The 18,215-nt window shown below is 45.3% G+C and overlaps 1 protein-coding gene across 18 annotated transcripts in view; it reads right to left on the minus strand.

Annotated features, from left to right (window-relative positions):
* SHANK3 (SH3 and multiple ankyrin repeat domains 3) overlaps positions 1 to 18,215 on the minus strand; it is a 374,153-nt gene that overhangs the window by 135,839 nt on the left and 220,099 nt on the right. For all 18 annotated transcript variants that reach the window (XR_014317924.1, XR_014317925.1, XM_082764921.1 and 15 more), the window contains one exon: positions 11,639 to 11,752. Coding sequence is in view for 16 of the 18 variants with exons in the window: in XM_082764921.1 (XP_082621047.1) it covers positions 11,639 to 11,752 (114 nt within the window). In the remaining 2 variants the exon portion in view is untranslated. The remainder of the gene's footprint in view (positions 1 to 11,638; positions 11,753 to 18,215) is intronic.

Consider the following 18,215-nt stretch of genomic DNA (forward strand, 5'->3'; position numbering starts at 1 on the left):
GGGAACTGTCACCTTACAAGTGGTCAAAGGGGTAGAGTCATTTATCTCCAGCCAAGAGACCACAGTAAAAGCAGATATATTTAAGTATCAACAAACAGGAAACAATTTGAAGCTGCAGATCTACCCTTACCACCACTTAATGTGAAAGTAAACGTTTATAAGGACAGTGCAGGAAGCTGTGACAAAAAACAAGGTACGCAACATCCACTGGCCTTGCTTCGTGGGGCACCAGCCATCCCGGTGCTGCAGGCAGGCACGACCTGTCTGCGGTGAGCATCTGCTGGCCGCTCCAGGCTTTTGCTCCCCTCGCTCCTCCCGTCCTAAGCCCAAGCCTCCTCCAGGCTGCCCGGGCAAAGACGTGGAGCACGAGCATGCCGACTGCCTGCTGGCTCACACACAAGAATGAGGCAGCTGGTGGCCAAGCAAGGAAGGCTCCAGTCCAGCCCACGCTGAAGTCTTGTTCTCAGGGACCGGTAACTGTACAGTCTGAAGGAGGAGACAGAGCTCAAAGCCAGAAGGTGACACAGAAAAGTTCCAGCAGGACAATTTACAGTGCTTGAGCTGCCCCACAGCTGCACCCCGGGTGCAAGCTGCCACACAGCATCCTCTGAGCAAGTCACCTTCTGGTTCATCACCCACCACGGGCACCCATTGCGCAGGACTGAGGTTCAGGTCTGCCCCTGGCATAGCTGCAGCAAAGCCGCCACGTGCCCCCCTTCTCAGCTAGCATCCTGCCACTCCACATCGAAGAGCTAGAGAAGTACAACAGGCACCTTTCTTGCACAGCCTCCCAGGGCTGGGCTCCACATCCAAAGCCTGCTCTGCTTTGACTCCCGGCTTACAGCCCCAAGGCAGATGTTTCCCCAGGAGTTCCTTCCCCTCACATTCAGTCTCTCAGAACCAAAACCCACCCAGAAATCCCGCAGCATGCACACCCAGTGCTCACTGCTCTGCCAGGGTTTCTTGACAGCTGTTGCAACTTTAGCTGATGTGTTTTACCCTTCCCTTTCTGCTGTCCATATTTCATCTCCTAGCACAGTCCTTCTTAAAGCAAGCAAAGTATTCATTAAAAGCAATGGTTGCTGAACCAGGCTGTCTGTTACAAGCTAGGTGGGTGCTGTGTGCAAATCACTACAACCAAACCAAAGAGACATAAACCATACAAATAGCCTCTGGGGTCACCAACAGCATCTCAGCTGAAGGACTACAATTCCACACCAGTCTAACACACCATCCATTCTCACTATGGATGAGGCTATTATCACCAATTAGTTCAAGATGACTCTACTTTCACTTTATCTTAAAGTTCTCCAGAGGAGGATCACCAGGAATCAAGGCAGACTATAATGCACCAAGAAATTGAAAGAAAAGGTGGCATAGATAACTCACCCCTCCATATGCAGGACACAGAGATAAGTTACGAAATAGACACCACAGAAAAACAAGGCGACCTCCCCAAAGGCTGGAGTAGACCTCCAAGAGGAAGATAAATTTACTGCAGGATGTTAGAGAGCTGTAACTCATTAGGGTACCAAAAGCCTTCACAATCCTCCTCCGCCTCCGCAACCTACACATTTGTATCACCTGAGGTTGGCAGCAGAGAGAGTGAAGAACAACAGTGCCCTCTACCCTAAGAAACAGCCAACAACCTCCGTAACTTCCCATCCAGAGCCCAGACAGCAGGGACAGAAACTGCCCCGCTCTCCAAACCAGGACAGGACTCAGAGCAGGATCGGGCCAGTGGTCGAGGTCCAGACCAAGTCATGACACAGAACTGCCCTTTTGGCACTGAAGCCCCAACACGCATACAAATACTTCATGACCTTCAGAGATGGTGTGCTCTGGTGTCTCTAATGCACTGAGACAGAAAATACTTTTTGACTCCCCTAAACACCACAGTGGGAATGGATTATTCAGGAATAGCGCTGCCTACGATTTTTCAATTCCATTCTTGTATTATTTGCTCTTTTGATATCTACACTGGTTGACTTCACCATGATGCTCTCATTATTAAACTTGTAAATAATGTGAAGTATCCAGCAACTGATATTACAATTTCAAATCACTTCTTACATAAGAAACTTGTTTCTTGAGGAAAAGGTGGATCAAGCTCTTATTTTTTTTTTCTTCCCACAACAGGAAGAAGCAGTAACCCTTCTACTACCTCTACTGCTACCCAGAGGTACTGAGGAAGTAACCAACACCTTCCCACTGTAAGAGAGAAACCATCCAAATCTTAAAATTATTTTTCCTTTCCCATAAAAAGAAGAAATGAGAAAGACTAGTTCCACTAGGAACTCTGTTATCATGCTTTCATGTAATAGTAGTTTAGGTGCTGTGATGATGGAAAACAATTGAAAATCTTGCAACAAACAAACGGGCAGACAAGTAGCAATAAGGAAGGAAGTCTCTGCCATTCCATGCGAAGCAGACAGTTCACCAGACATCAGTGACTACTCTCATCCTTCTACAGGAATCAAAGTGAGATAAAAAAGGAAAACTCTAATAAGAGCATGCTTGTGGCACAGTTACTACGTACCGAGGACTAACACAGCTCTTGGTCAGTCCCAGCCTCCTGTAACATGCTCTCTGCAACCTAGACCACGTGCCCTGGTCAGCAGCAGCAAAAATCCAAGCCTGTCAGGTCTCTGCAGCTTTGTCTCTTCATCTCCCAAATGGTGAAGGCCCCGTCGTCCTTCTGCAACACCTATCCTGGAGAGCAATTCTGCAATGCGCCCACCTCCTGGTCCCATAACTGTCTGAACCAGGGGCACTATCAGAGCATCTCAAGTCTCCTCTTCTTTAGAGGGAAGGGATAATTCTGTTCCTGAAAGGCCAGGGAGCAGCCACAGGGAAAAAACAGACCCAGTAGGTTTGTAAATGCTCTTCAGATACAGCCTAAGTCCACAAAGAATTTCCTTTGCGTTTCTCTCCACAAAGACAGATTTGTATGTGTAAGCAGATAAATAGCACAGAGTGTCTCTTCTAAGAGATGTTACATTATCTCCCCAAACAAACAGAACTTGAGAGGCAAATAGCAAGGTGATACCAAACAGTCTTGGATTTCTACCAAGGCCAGGTTCCAGGCTTGATGAGCACGGGAGAGCTTATGCTCCATTATCACACCTTCTCCCAATCCACATACTGTGACAACAGGCTGCTTGCACGTATGCATCGTAAGCATTTGGTACGTTCTGCTTCACAAACCCAAACTTGTCCTTTAGTTTCTGAGTATCATTCCTCAAAGATCAGTGAGCTCTGTATAGCAGGTGAGTTGTTTCACTACTACAATTAGGAGGGGGAGAAAGAGTCAACATTTACCACAATAGATGATTTTGAAAAATGCAAGGGAATGAAGCCATGGAAGAGAGACAACAGCTCAGGGTGAAATGACCCCAAACTGGACACACACACTTCCATAGGATTGCAACATCACAAGGTGTGATAAATAAACTCGCACTTTCCAGTGCCAGCATCCCAAGCAGACTGCTATTACCAAATGTTCCTCTTCAATTTTAACCAGAGCTGCAGCTCCTTCTTAGAGCTTCTACCCAGACCACAGTATCAAGGCTACTCTGTGACTGACCCAAAGCAAGAATTAATTGTGTTCAAAGCAGAGGCACAGACATTTCAGTGCCAATTTCAGCAGAAAGTTGTCCAACAAGTAAAAAAAAAAACCAACACACCTAGGTTTAAGAAAAAACAAAACCAAAAAACCTTACATTTAATTCCATATATTGCCAATAGCCCCAGCCACATTACTGAAATTTCTGTGCGCAAGCTTTACATGTCTGGAGTCCCTTGATTCTCACCCAAGACGAAATCCCGTATTCAAGGTTTTGGTTCCTTAACACAAACACGAAGCCTGCCCACAGTTTGAATTTCTCTTACTAGAAGACCCAACTCCAAAGAGCGGATATATGCATGTGGGGAGAACAAGACCACTGTGAATTCAGTTTCCTGGGGACAGCAATAGAACGACAATGAATTTCAGATCAGATGTTAACAACTCCTTATGCTGTAGCACTAACACCTCCTATGTGCTGGAAAGGCACTGTACAAGACATCCCAGACTTGTCTGCCTCCTTCACACACACGTTACTCTATACTTACAGTCATCTCCTAAACCACTAATACACCTCTTTCTGTTGCTTCAACAAGTAAAACGTTAGCTTGCAACAGAAAATTGTCTCAGTAGTTCAGTGCAAGATCCTGCAATTTCATCCTACTACACCAACTCATCCAGCTTTTCAAGTAGAATGTCCTCAACTCCTGTGATGTCACAAGGAAACATTAGCAACACATTCCAGTTTTCTTTTGGCCACAGCTACTAGTGAAAGCATTTAACAGATGAAACCATTAATCAGCTAGTGACAGATGACAAGCTTCTAGTGCTCCCCCACACTTCCTCCACCTTCACTAATAATTTCCCACGACACAGTTAAGCCCTGTCCTGAAATCCAAAGAAGCGGGGATGATGATATTTCTTTAGCCAACACAATCAATCACCTTTAGCAGAAAAACATACCTGGGTAAACAATGCTCTGTCTTACTCCTTCTCTCATCTTGCCCATTTTTTTCTTCCCTTCCTTTAAAAACTGTCTTAAAGGCTTTCCAGCTGTCAGAGCACTGTAACTCAGTTGCCCAGAGTGCTCTCTCCACCCCAGATCTACTGTCACTTCAGCAGAAGCCTTCACTAATGTACCAGGAGTTTTACCTAATACCAGTACTTAAAGGGGGTCTACAGGAAGGCTGAGGAGGGATTCTGTCAGGGAGTGTAGCAATAGGACAAAGAGTCATAGCTTTAAACTAAAAGAGGGAAGATTTAGGAAGAAATTCTTTACTCTGAGACTGGTGAGGCACTGGAACAGGTTGCCCATCGAAGCTGTGGATGTCCCATCCCTGGCAGTGTTGAGGGCCACGTTGGATGAGGCTTTGGGAAACCTGGTCTGGTGGAAGGTGTCCCTGCCCATGGCAGGGGTGTGTGTGTGGAACTGAATGAGCCTTAAGGTCCCTTCCAACCCAAGCCATTCGATAACTCTATGATTATTTCTTTCAGAATATTGGTGTCCCTTGTTTGTTGGGGGCCACAAGGGCAGGGCTGCTCCCCAAGTGGAGGAAGGCTGGGAACCCAGGGAGACCCCTCCACCAGCAGGGTAAGGGCCTCGCTGGCCAGGGCCTGAGCAAGGCAACGAGGGCAGACCCAGGGATGGTGACCAGGTCCAACACGGTGTCCAACTCATAGGACAGCGTAACAGCAACAGGGCAGGCCTCAAACAAGCTAGAAAGCCAATCTGCAGTTGGTGTTAGGGTCAGGTCTAATGATCACTGGTCAGGCCCACAGTGACAGGGCAGGTCTGAGGTCAAGCTGGGACATCAGTCTGTGGGTCAAAGTCTGGGTCAGGAGGGTCCCAGGCTGTCTGCAGGCACGACTATGGCTGAATTGGAGACCAGGACTCTTCCAACATAGCTTGGAGATTTCAGCCCCCCCCTGAACTGAGCTGAAGTAGAGCTCCTGGGCCCATGGGCATGGGACAGAGCCCCAGGTGAGGCTGATCTGGGACATGAAGGCACATCAGTGCTGTCGCAGCCCTGACACTGTTCTCCCCAACAATCAGCATCAGTTCTGCCTTAGCCTATCATCCATCCAACATCCTGCCCATTTTGACACTCAGGCAAGTGTTCTGGTAGACCCGGAGATTCATCTCATTAACTTTGATCTTATCTCATTCTTGCTGCTTAACAGCTCTACTTCCTCTTTCTTCTCTTAAAATTCTTAATAGTTAACTTAGCTGTGTTTTTAGCAAGTTGCATATTATATTTATGATTTCAGATCCCTCTCATATAGATTTCTTTGCAGATGAATCCTAGTCTCTGTTCTCTGAGCGCTTTGCTTATCCAATTTCTTTCAGACAATCACATTTGGATTCTCTACCTGCAAGATTTTGGTTCTCCCTGGAATACATGCCAGAGATAGTTTTAATACCATTGACTTAAAATATTCACTTAAAATTCCACCTCTGTTTTAACTTGCTGCAGATAGTCAATTCCATTTACTTCACTACATTTGTCTTCATCAGCTATAAAAATCTAGACTGTACCCTTACTACCAGGATATCTTACATTATCTTTTTTTTTTTCTCAAAGCAATTTAAAGGTTTATGCTATCTCTGCTTCTGCACAGTTTATGTACCACATGTGCCTCCCACGCTCAGTTTCCCCTTTACCTCTGTCTTTCCTTAAGGTGCACATGTGCTGCTCTGCCCCATTCTCCCCCCTTGCAGCTATTATATTTCCTGAACCACTTGGGGTTCAGCTTCTTTCCCTCTGTGCTCAGGAGCTGGCATACACTCATCTTACTGGCCACCACTGATTTCACTGGCAGAGAAGAAAGTCTCTTTTAAGAGCAAACTGCCTGCTTCACTGCTGCTTTCACCTGTCCACGCAATTCCTCTCATGTTCCTTTAGGCAAAGATATGCAAACACTTATCTGATTTTCCTCTTGCTGTACTAAAACTAGCAACACAGATAACAGCCTATCCAAATCAGCTCCCTTCTTTCCTTGGTTTCAAACCATTTTGACCTCTGGCAGAACAAACGTGGAGGCAGAGCCCCTTCATGGAGCATGCTCTCTGAATGCTTTCAGTGACTGAACAGACAGCGATGTACCAGCAGCTCTGGGAACCACCACCACCACCTGCATGTGCCTGTGGCATTGCCACGCCAGGTAGGGTGCTTTAGCTCTAGCAGCTGCCATGCTTCTCCCTACCTCACTGATGATGCTCACCAAGCAGCTCATGTTCAGTGACCTGGCGCTCTCCAAACCCAAACTTTATGATTCCTGGGGTCATACTAGGGGCAGGAAGAAGCATGCGAGGGGGGCGTACACATGGGCACTTACAGACAACCTCTTTTTCTGTTCCATTTTAGTCAAAATTCCATACGTATGCACACAGTGAAAGACTATCTTCCCACATGTCCTGGTTTCAGTTAGAACAGAATTAATTTTCTTCCTAGTAGCTGGTGGAATGCTGTGTTTTGGCTTAGGATGAGAAGAGTGCTGATAACACCCCGATGTTTTAATTGTTGCAGAGCAGTGCTTATACCAAGCCAAGGACACCTCAGACTTTTGCTCTGTCCTGCCAACAGGCAGGCTGGGGGTGCAGTAAGAGCTGGGAGGGGACAGACCCAGGACAGGTGACCCGAACTAGCCAAAGGGGTATTCCATACCATCTGGGGTCATGCTAAACAATATATAGGGGTGGCTAGCTGGGGGGAGGGGGCCGGACTGCTCGGGGTTAAGCTGGGCATCGGTCAGCGGGTGGTGAGCAATTGCATTGTGCATCACTTGTTTGTACATATTATTATTAGTAGTACTATTATCATCATTGTATTATTATTATTATTATTATTATTTTCCTGTCTTATTAAACTGTCTTTATCTCAACTCACGGGCTTCACTTTCCATTTCTCTCCCCCGTCCCAGAGAGGGAGGGGGGAGGGTGAGCGAACGGCTGTGTGGTGTTTAGCTGCCAGCCGGGTTAAACCACGACACCACATCACATGGAGACAGATCTGCAGACTCTCAGGTACTGTGAAGGTGCTGCCCTTCGCAATGAATGAATGAAACTGCTTGACAAGCAGGAGTGGGAGCATGTTCCCTCCAGTCCCAAGATCCACCAGTGCCTCTGCTCTAGGAGACAAAGGTATTTCTCCCCAGAATCACAGACGCAGCTTCCACTTCCACTGCCCAAAGGCAGATCTATGTGACAGTCTCATAACCATCTCAGAGATGGGTAGACTTGACTGGGTGGTGTCTGCATGCATGTTCTTACATCTACAGAGCTCAGACTAACAAACAGCCATGAGGACCAGCTGATTATCTTGATGCTATATTGACAGAAAGACAAGGCCTGTTTCAACCACATGGAAAACACAGATTAATTCTCTGACTCCAATACAAATGTCACACCTCTTAAAGTACTCTATAGGCTATGGCGTTAGAGGAGATGCTGTTGAAGAATTAAAGTGTATAATGATGGGACTGATGACTAGAACCTGCATCTCCTCTTGGGATATCATAATGCCATAAGAAAGATCACCTTTATGGAAAGATGACTGAAAGCAGATCTCTGACTCAGTAGGGCCACAAGAAATGAATTTAGAACCTAAAGAGTGAATTATTCAGCAGAGAAATTGTGTTTAAGCCCCAAAGGATTTTAGTTTCATAGGAAAAGGGAATATTTAAGGAAAACTTCACTGGGAACTGAGAAACCTAAGTTTCTGCCTTGGGGCCAGAAACTGAGGTGGGCAACGGGACATCTTCCTTTTAACTCCACAAATGCTGCCGTGTCTACAAACTGTGGTCTGAGAAGGAAGCTCTGACCTAGAGGTACCTTTACAGGAGAACATGGCTCATTAAGACAGATCAACATGCAGCTCATGGCCTTTTCCCTCAAAGCAGGAAAACACATGCAGGTTAAAGGAACATCCTAATACCATCTCTAAAATGTCAACCCTGGGACTTCATCTCTGAATTTCAATGAGGATCACAATGAATTTCCTTAGCTACTCTCAACCTTGTGAAAGTCATCTTCAATCTGTCCCAACAAGAGTCTAGTCAGATATCTGCCATGTAACCCTCCTACTTTCCTCAGTCTGTAAACACAGCTGGAAATATCTTTAAGTTTGACTTGGCTTTGTTCCCTAGCAATTAACAGTCAGGTCAAAACCTTTTATAGGGTCATAGAATCATCTAGGTTGGAAAAGACGTTCAAGATCATAAAAAATCCAAACCATCAACCTGACTTACCAAGCCCCATCATTAAATCATGTCCCTTAGTGCCATGTCCACACATCTCTTAAATAGCTCCAGGGATGATGGAGGATGCATCCCCTCCAGGGATGATACCTCCAGTGCAGCAGGAGCTGGGAGGGGACAGACTCAGGACAGAGCGAGAAGCTGAAAAGTCCTTGGCTTAGTGTAAGCACTGATCTGCAACAATTAAAATATCAGTGTGTTATCAACATTCTTCTCATCCTAAATCCAAAACTATCACCCTACCAACTAATAGGAGGAAAATTAACTCTATCCTAGCTGAAACCGGGACACTACCACTTCCATGGGCAGGTTGTTCCACCACCCAGCCTCTCTCTGTGAGAAAATTCTTCCTGACATCCAACCTAAACTTCCCTGGCACAACTTGAGGCCATTTCCTCATGTCCTATCACTTGTCACCTGAGAAAAGAGACCGACACTCCTCGATGCAGTTTCCTTGCAGGTAGCTGTAGAGGGTGATGAGGTCTCCCCTCAGCCTCTCTTTCTCCAGGCTAAACAAACCCAGCTCCCTCAGTCACTCCTCATAAGTTTTATTTTCTAGTCCCTTCACCAGCTTTATTGCTTTCCTCTGCAGATGCTTACGCGACTCAGGATCTTTCTTGTATTGAAGAGCTCAAAACTGAACACAATATTCAAGATGTGATCTAACCAGTGCCATGTACAAGTGGACAGTGCATAGCCCAATCAGCTATCAGGCTATACTGAAACTCATAAAATAGACCCTTTTTCTTTGGTCTTGAGGGCAAGCGGCAGAAAAGCAGCATGTCCATATAGCTAAACTATCGTCTGTGCACAATCATGATGGTGTTATCCAAGCTACCTACTGCAAACAAACTGTGTCTGAAAAATTGCACCCAAGCTTTGTCAGGAAAAATAAAAGCTGGCAGAAGCCAAAACCATGTCAGGGGACACAGTATGGACAACTGGAAGAAAGTGCTCACACTAGTGCTCTAGTGCCTAGGCACCTGTACTATGGATCTGGACATTTCACTACACAAGTTCAATTTAACACAGACATGGAGCATTCTTTAAGAAAACACACAGCAAACATGAACTCCTAGACAGAGGAAGGAGTTACCACATTAACCACTTAAACCACATTGGTAAGTGTATTCTCTCAATTTAGCATCACAAAGGGAAACGGTAAGTGGCCCTGCAGAGTACAGCTGCAAAGCAAGTATGAGAGGGAGGAAGGTGGAATCCCCTCAGTAAAAAGTCCCAACTCATCAGCTTTAACCACCTCTGGAAAAGGAGGAATATCCCATTCAAGTCTTTATTGTCATCAAGTGTTTCCCACCAGCAAAACAGAAATATTTACTTCACTTCTAAGGGATGCAGAGTTCAGCTGAATTTATAACACTGTGATCAGTCAGGATCCCTTGCTGCACAGGACTGTGAAAAGACAAAGGCGATCAATGACATACACTGAAGCACTTACAAAGATAAGTCAAAGAAAGAAAACAAATGAGCATTGGGAACACAAGCTGGAACTTCAGGCAGGCGAGCTAACAGCTGAACAAATTGGGAGGCTGAGTGGAAGAAAAGCTTTGCTGATTAGCCCCTGCAGCATGCAGGTTCGTAGTGCCACCAGCGGAACACCGCTCCCACTTACACCTTCCACAGCCACCAGACCCAGGTCCCAAGGGCACCGAACGCACTCTGCACAATGATTGATGTGCAGGCATCCCGGAGCACACCACCCGCCACGTGGTTGTCACAGCACACACAGACTTTGTGGCTCACTTATAGTATCCAAGCGTCCTGGTAGAGAGAGGCCTGATGGTGTGCACATGTACATTTAAAACTCTCAGGAAGAACTATGATTACAGTAAATACATGACTTGAAATGGTAACAAGCTTCCAGAAACTAATTAACACTTCTTGTTTTGTAAAGCTGGAAACTTATTTTATTAATTTTCTGTTCTCTAACTTTGTTTCCAACTCCACAGTCAAAATTAACTCTTGCTTATCACAATCCATCTGATTAATATTAAAACTCATTTAATGTGCAAAGTGAACTTTGCTGAACTTCTCAAGTCAGGGCCACTTCTCCCCCCTTGTAAGCAATAAATTGAGAAACAAAATCTGGATGTTCTCCTCGGTTGCATTAGATGTGGACAAGTTCAGGTCTGCCAGAAGCATCTTCAACTCAGCTCTGAGGCTGGGAGAGGAACACTGCCCAGGCAGCTGTCAGGAAGCTGTGGTGATACAGCCCACAACAGCAGGAAACCTAGTAACTTACTGTGACCTCCAGCAGCACCGTATGTCTGGCACATGCAATTCACAGCTGCTCCCAACACTGCTGTCCCAAGGGCTGCTGTCCTCCAGGAACAGCCAATTCCTCTTAGGTTGTGACTGGCACTGAAGGTGGAGGGTCAGGAGTGCTATGGCTGAGTCACAGCCATTTTTAGTATTTTTTTTGAACCAGAACGCATGTAAATTACTCAAGATCTATCTAGTGTTTTCCTTTGAAGGCTCCTACAATGCACTGCTGAGTTTGAGGTTCAGACCAACAGTCACTGCATCACCGTTAAAACCTCTGCAAAATGAACTGATGATTGCTGTCCTCACAACAGTACCATGCCACTTACATGAACCAGTGTGTCTACTACTGGATGTTAATGCACGCAGTAGAATGAGCTAACACCCCGAGCAATACAGTTCATAAGATGTATTCATCACTCACTGCAAAGAATGGGCAAACACCGAGTGTGAAGGAAATTTAAAATTGAGACTTCTGAATTTCTGGGGCCATTCAGTGCATCTGCTGAGAGAGTTTCTGATCTAAGAGCAGCTTACCTTGCCGTGGATCATACTGTCGCATCTGCACCTCCTCAACACATTCTGCTGGGAACCAGCCAGTCCTTCCTTTCACGGTTCCTTCCCAAAAGCCACCTTCGCCAATACTCAGCACTGTGGAAAGAAACAAACAGGTGAGTGAGAACGAGGAGCACTCAGAAAAAGGGAAGGCCAGAACAACCATCCTGTAGTGTTAAGTCAGCGGAAACATGACAGAGCAGAGCACAGAAAAATTCTCAGGGGACACGCATGGTCTGGAGGAACAAAGCACCTCAGGAAACTTCCCAAAGGTTTTCTTGCCCACATCAAGTAGAAAGAAAGTGTAGAGAACGGCCTCTGTGTGGCCATGTGATGGGAACATGAACGAGCAGACTCGCACCATCCGTCGTTTTACCAAGGATCGTTGACACAAGGACCAGACCTAACAGGACTCTGGTGAGACAACTCCCAGGAACGCTACAGACTGTACCTTCTTACATCCTCAGAGCAACAGAGAAATCACAGCTACGTAAGGAAAATGAGGTGCAGAGAGGGAAAGAAATTGGGCGATGACAGGAGTCACCATGAGAACTGGGGTGTCCTGACAGGCCCCTATTCAAAAAATAAAAAATAAAAAAGCTATTTCACTCTAAATGAGACACCAAGCACCAAGGTACTTCAATGTCACAGAAAAATTCTCCCAACCCATTAAGACTTGTTTTTACTTGCTCAAAGCTTAGAGAAACAGAAAGGAAGTCTTGAAACGTGCTCTGAAGATTAAATGAACTCAGAGTCAGGGCAATTTTAATCGAGAATTACATCACCAGTGTCCTCATTAAACCAGGGAACTATCAGCTTGAGCTCCTCACCAACTGCTGTCTGAAAAAGGATGTCTTCCAGGTAGCCAGGATCCAACCTACTGAAGAGCTATGAACAAAACCAGCACTTCGTATTACACCTGAAAAATGAACTTGGGTCCAATGCAGACTAGCCAGCACAGGGTCTGCTATGAAAATCATTACCAGCAAATGTGTGCTGGCATCTCTAAATGTCAGCTGTCATCTCTAAATTCCTTGCAACTGGATCCCCCACACCTTATGCTACCAGGCTCTGCAAGAAAGATTTGTATTGTTTTGGGACATTTAAAAATGCATCAAACATGACCATTACATTGCTTACGGCCACAGAGAAAATGATTGTCTTTCCCAGAGCATCCAAGCAAACAAAAATATGTGCAAGTGGAAAAAAAAAAAAAGTGAGAATCATTACTAATCTGTCTGGATGTTCCCCATTTCTGTATTATATCCCAGAATGCCCAGATATTATCCCCGTTTTATCCAGAAAATGGCCAACGAGCACCTCTCCCTTGAATTCAAGCACTTACAAGGCCAATTATTTGCACCATCTTGATGCAAAAAAAAAAGTGGAGGGGAACAGTTCTATGTTTTCTGGTTATTGTGGCTCACAATGTTTGTGAACTAATGTGTTATATGTAGCCTACAAAATGCTACTTAGATCAAGAGAAACTGCTGCACATCACCCAAAAGTGATAAGCTTTTGATGCTTCATTTGGAAAACACTACGATGTAACATTCGTAATTGCAATTCATTTGATATTCAGACAAAAACAAAAAACAAAACAACAGAAGACTTGTAACATCCTCGAGTTCCTGCTGTCAGAGTGAAATCCCAAATGATCTTCAAACAATTTCCTTAGCATTACCTGGATGGATAAAAAAGTACTTAACACCCAGGCTATGTCACTGAAGAGATGCCCCTGATTAGCACAGAGACATGGGGTTTCCTGGACTTGCTTTGAAACTTCATCAGCAGCTATAAAATCCCCTACTACAAAGAAGGGGCACAAACCCAAGGATAACCTCCAACTCAATAGGATGTGTCTTACCGGCAAGGATCCACTGAACTGAATTCTGAAGCTCCTTCACAAACCCCTGAGCAGCAGGTAAAGTAAGTCTGATGTTGAGTCTGTGTTAGATTTGCATTATCTTGTACTTTTTCTTTATAGCTGTTTCTCCAACTTTGTAATCAGAACTTAACATTGTGGCTTTGACAGCATGAAGCTCAACTTCCTTTTGAGCTTGCCTAAGATCTAAAACATACTCAAGTGAATTTGACAGTTAAAGAGAGCTGTTTCTCCCAGAGGTAGGGACTATAGGTTGCAGACAAGTCTTAGGACCCGTCCCAGCACAAATGCATTCATCTTGGAAGCAGCCGAATACTTCCTCCAACCACGAGGCAGGCCCCAGTAAAAGATGAAGAACCTCCTCTGGCAGATCACCAAAAAGGCCTTTTGGCAAGGGGATGACAGTGACGAGGCAACCAGCAATGGCAGGGAAGCCTTACTGGCTCATTTGTCTAAGTCTGCACTGCGAATAGGCAGAGTAAGCAGTTATCAACAGTTACTCAGCTCTTGTCACAAGAAACTAAGTAAATGAAACCACTGCTAAAACACAATCCCAGGCAGCCAGATCTTTGATCCTCAGTAGGAATAGCGATTGAGATAAATTTTGAAAACATTTGTACCACGAGGCTACGCAAGCATCCTATGATTGCGAATGCTGCCAGAGCTACACAAGTAGCAGTTACTGCCCCTCTTCTCCATAAGATAATTCTGCACAGTTTCCAGTGCCCTATTGCTCCCTCCTCTCGCCACTTTTAAAACAAAACCAAAAACTTAACACCTCAGAATGGGCTGGGTGCTCTGCAGAACACACAGAAGTGCCCTGTTGGAAAGGGAAAGCCTCCACACTCAAAAGGTCTTTTCAGTTCAGATTTAGCAAACCAAGTGCCTTGAGGATCCTATTCAGCTGTAGGTGGAAGTGTGAGGCATTTTACCCCAAAAGGCTATCGAGGCAAGGGGGGCTGGCACTCTCAACTCACCTCTCCGGGATGTCCCCACTTCACTGCAGTGCTGGGTAGCGGGGGTGAGGCAGGAGCATCGTGCTGAAGTGACCACACCGCTGTGTGTCACCTGCGTCACCCTGCTGCCCTCCACTCTCCCCAGGGTCTCTCACTGCACCTCTAGCATTCAGGCTTCAGATGTATTAGTTGTTTTCTGCTCCTGCTGTTTATCTCTACACAAAGCACTGTGTAATTCACTGTCCATCAGTATTGGTGTCTCCCTAGTCAAACCTCTTTTTTTTTTTTTTTTTCTTGATCCAAAATAGCAGTGGCCCCATCCACTCAGGTGTCACGGGAGTCACTGCTGCTATTCCTGGGTACCCACCCTCTCTGAGCAACATGCAAGAAAGGAAAGGAAAGCTATCCTAGGTAGGTAAGGAAAACAACATAAGGCTTAATGTCCAGGTGGCAGATTTATAGCATTTTCAGATCAGGAAAAAGAACGTACAGTTATGCATAAAGCACCGCATCTTACAAAGGGGAAGCTGATCCACTGGCACAGACCATGGCTGTACTGCTAGCCTGGGATTTCTGTTGCTGGTAACAGAGGGGACAACTTTTTTTTTTCCCCTCCCCTTTTTAACTGGATTAGTTAACAAATACACCATTCTGAAAATATACTCCTGAACTACTATGGTATTTGATATCCCAATTGGCAGAAGGCACAGACATACCCACACTCCTCAATGTGCTGCCACCTCTCTAATTCAGCTGTCTTCCAGAGCTGCACAGACAGCACTATTGGATTTGTCCCTGCACCCATCCACGTAGTGCCCATGTGTCATTCACAGCTAAATCCAGATACGAGAGTTACTCATAAATTACATACTCCTCCATGCCAGCCACAGCAGATTCCCCACAGAAGAGGAGCTTCATGATTGCCTGTATCTAGGCACTAATTCTATAGGAAGCAAGGGAAAGACAAGAAGCTTGACTTACAAGCCAAACAGTAGATTCGTTTAAGTCTCTTCTCTAGATCCTTTCTTGAGATGCTAATACTCCTAATGCTCCTGTTCTCCAAAGGCTGTGATGTTGTCACAGTTTGAAATAGATCTAAATCCCGTATTATACTTCCCACTGCTCTTGTCCATGCATTAGAAGTTCTGATAACACTTCCCAGTGGAAAATTCCCCATCTAGTACTTTGTATTTATAACTTCCAAACCACCTCTTTAAGGAAGAGAACTCATTCTGCTCTTCAGATTCTCCTGTTCTTGCATTGTTACGCTTTGCTCTTCACTCACACACTGCTTCTCTTTTAAGATTTTCTATTTCTTGAGGATTGCCAGCACCAAGCTGAACACAGATTTTAAGGAAAATAGCAAGCTGAGTCTATTCTAATGGAAGGGAAACTTTAAAACTTGCTAACTGGCAAAATATGGATTATGAGGCCATTAGAAAGACAAGGTCAAGAGCCTTGCTCAAGTCAAGATAAACAACATCCTCTGCTCTTCCTACATCCAATAAGACAGTCACCTCATTGCAGAAAGTCATCAGCTTGGTAAAGCAGGATTTCCCCTGCACAAATCCAGGCTGACTACTCTCAGTCACCTTCATTACACCATGAGGACAATCAAAGGGCTGGAGCACCTCTCCTATGAGGACAGCACAGAGTTCCCCACACCTTCCTCCTCGCCCTTCCTGAAGACAGGGCTGACATTTGCTTTTCACCAGTCATCAGGAATCTCTCCCCATTAACACAACCTTTCAAAGATAATCGAAACTGACCTTGCAACATCATCAGCCAGATCCCTCAGCACTCCCAGGTGCATCTTATCAGGCTCCATGGGCTTGGATGCCCAGTTTGTTTCAGTATTCCCTAACCTGATCCTCCTCCACTGCAGACAAGCCTATCTTGGCACGGACTCTCCTTCTGGTTTCGGGGGCCCCACATTCCTGAAGGACTTGTCAGTGAGGACTGAGGCAAAGAAGGAAGCACCTCAGCCTCACTCAGCTCATTCAAACTCTTGCTGCATAAACATTCACCTTCCTTAGGAAGCAGGGAGAGAAAGCACGAGTTTGGGGGTGGGCAGGGAGAGGAGCAGATGGGTGCCAAGGAGCTCTGAAGTTACAGCAATTCATGCCAGGCACAACAACAGGATAGCACTCAAACCCAGCAGCGTGGATTCAGCTGGACTTCAGAAGGGCCTGGCTTGAAATCAGGGTGTCACCTCGCAGCAATCCATCCGCCCAAGTCACTCAAAAAGCCTGCCTCATTTTCTTGTTCAAAATCATGCCTTTCTCTTGTAGTGCCGTACTCAGAAGTCCTCGTGAGCCCAACTTGTCTGTGACAACCACTGGTCCCTGCAGGGGCCCCAGACTGAGAGGGCAATACCACAGCATTCAAGAGAAAGCTGGCGCTGATGGGAGAAGAGAAATAAATGGTCTATTGTGGGCTACAAATCATTGATGCAAGCTGGGCAACAACCAGCTCTGAAGGTCACCGGTAATTTGAATAGCTATAAACATGGTAATGAGGCATACACCAAGTCATGTTGCAATGCACGCATGAAATACTTAAATACACTTTGAAGAAATTAACAAACAGAAAACAGACTGGAAAAAAAGCTCTAAGACAGATTGCCATCTACCTGCTGTCTACCAGTGTTGTGCTATACTGCCACTTGCTCCACCCAAGCGACTGATGCATTGAGTTGAGTTTGCCTGCCAGCTTCCTTTAGCCTGCTGCAGGACCCTGGAGGAAAAGCCAGCTGCTGAAATCACTCTGGCTTTCTTTCAGCCACTCGAGGCATCTCTTGCTGCTCTCCAGTTTAATATCTAATGCAGATATCCTTGCCTTTCCCTTCAAGACAAAAGTCTACCATCCACCACTGTTCTACCATGAACTTGACCCTACTTTCCTCCATCCTGCTATGAGACCTTACTTGTTGACAAACACGTCTTTCAGACCTTTACATGCTGCCTCCTACACACTCCACTGTATCTGCAAACATCTCCCTAGGACAATCCACTGCAGCATTCTTCAGATCTTCTGGAAAATGTCCTACTGAAATGATGCTTGTTGATCCCAGACATCTGGGAATGACAAGGCAGATGTCCTGACAAAGGTCTACCTTTTTCCTTTGTTTTCATTCCATTGTTTTCAATTCCATTTTACCTTTAAGGGATAATATATAAAACAGCTCAGCAAGGTCAGCTCTTCAAAACCACCTCTTTGCACCCCGCATTTGCATTGTCAGCTGTTCTACTGCTTGACTCTACAACCTGCAGAGCTTCAGTTCCACAATTTGGTTCTGTGTATTCTCTGCTGCATACCACAAAGTGGGTTTCCAACCTGACAGGAGCCTAAATGCTACCAGGATATTCCATTTCACATGGACTAGCAACATCACAGGTGGCCAGGAATGCAAAACTCCTTAGTTTGTTCCTATCACCTCTGTTCCTCTCTTTAAGGTTCTATTTTCCTTGGTTTCATGAGTTTCAAGACCAAAAAAACAAAACAAAACAAAACAAAACAAAAAGAAAAACCCAACATAGTGTTTTTTCCCAAGGGTTTTCCCTTACTTGAGTCCCCTACACACTGATACGCATAGAGTAATTCCAAAAGTTGCTTCTTACACAGTTTCTCAGATACAGATTTGACTTGCTTTGATTTGTTATTGTTTCCACTCTATTAGGAAAGTCACTCCGAGCATCCAAGCTGCTCATTTATTCAC

The sequence above is a fragment of the Aythya marila genome (genome assembly GCF_965140915.1).
Source record: "Aythya marila genome assembly, chromosome: 1".
Classification (NCBI taxonomy): Eukaryota; Metazoa; Chordata; class Aves; order Anseriformes; family Anatidae; genus Aythya; species Aythya marila.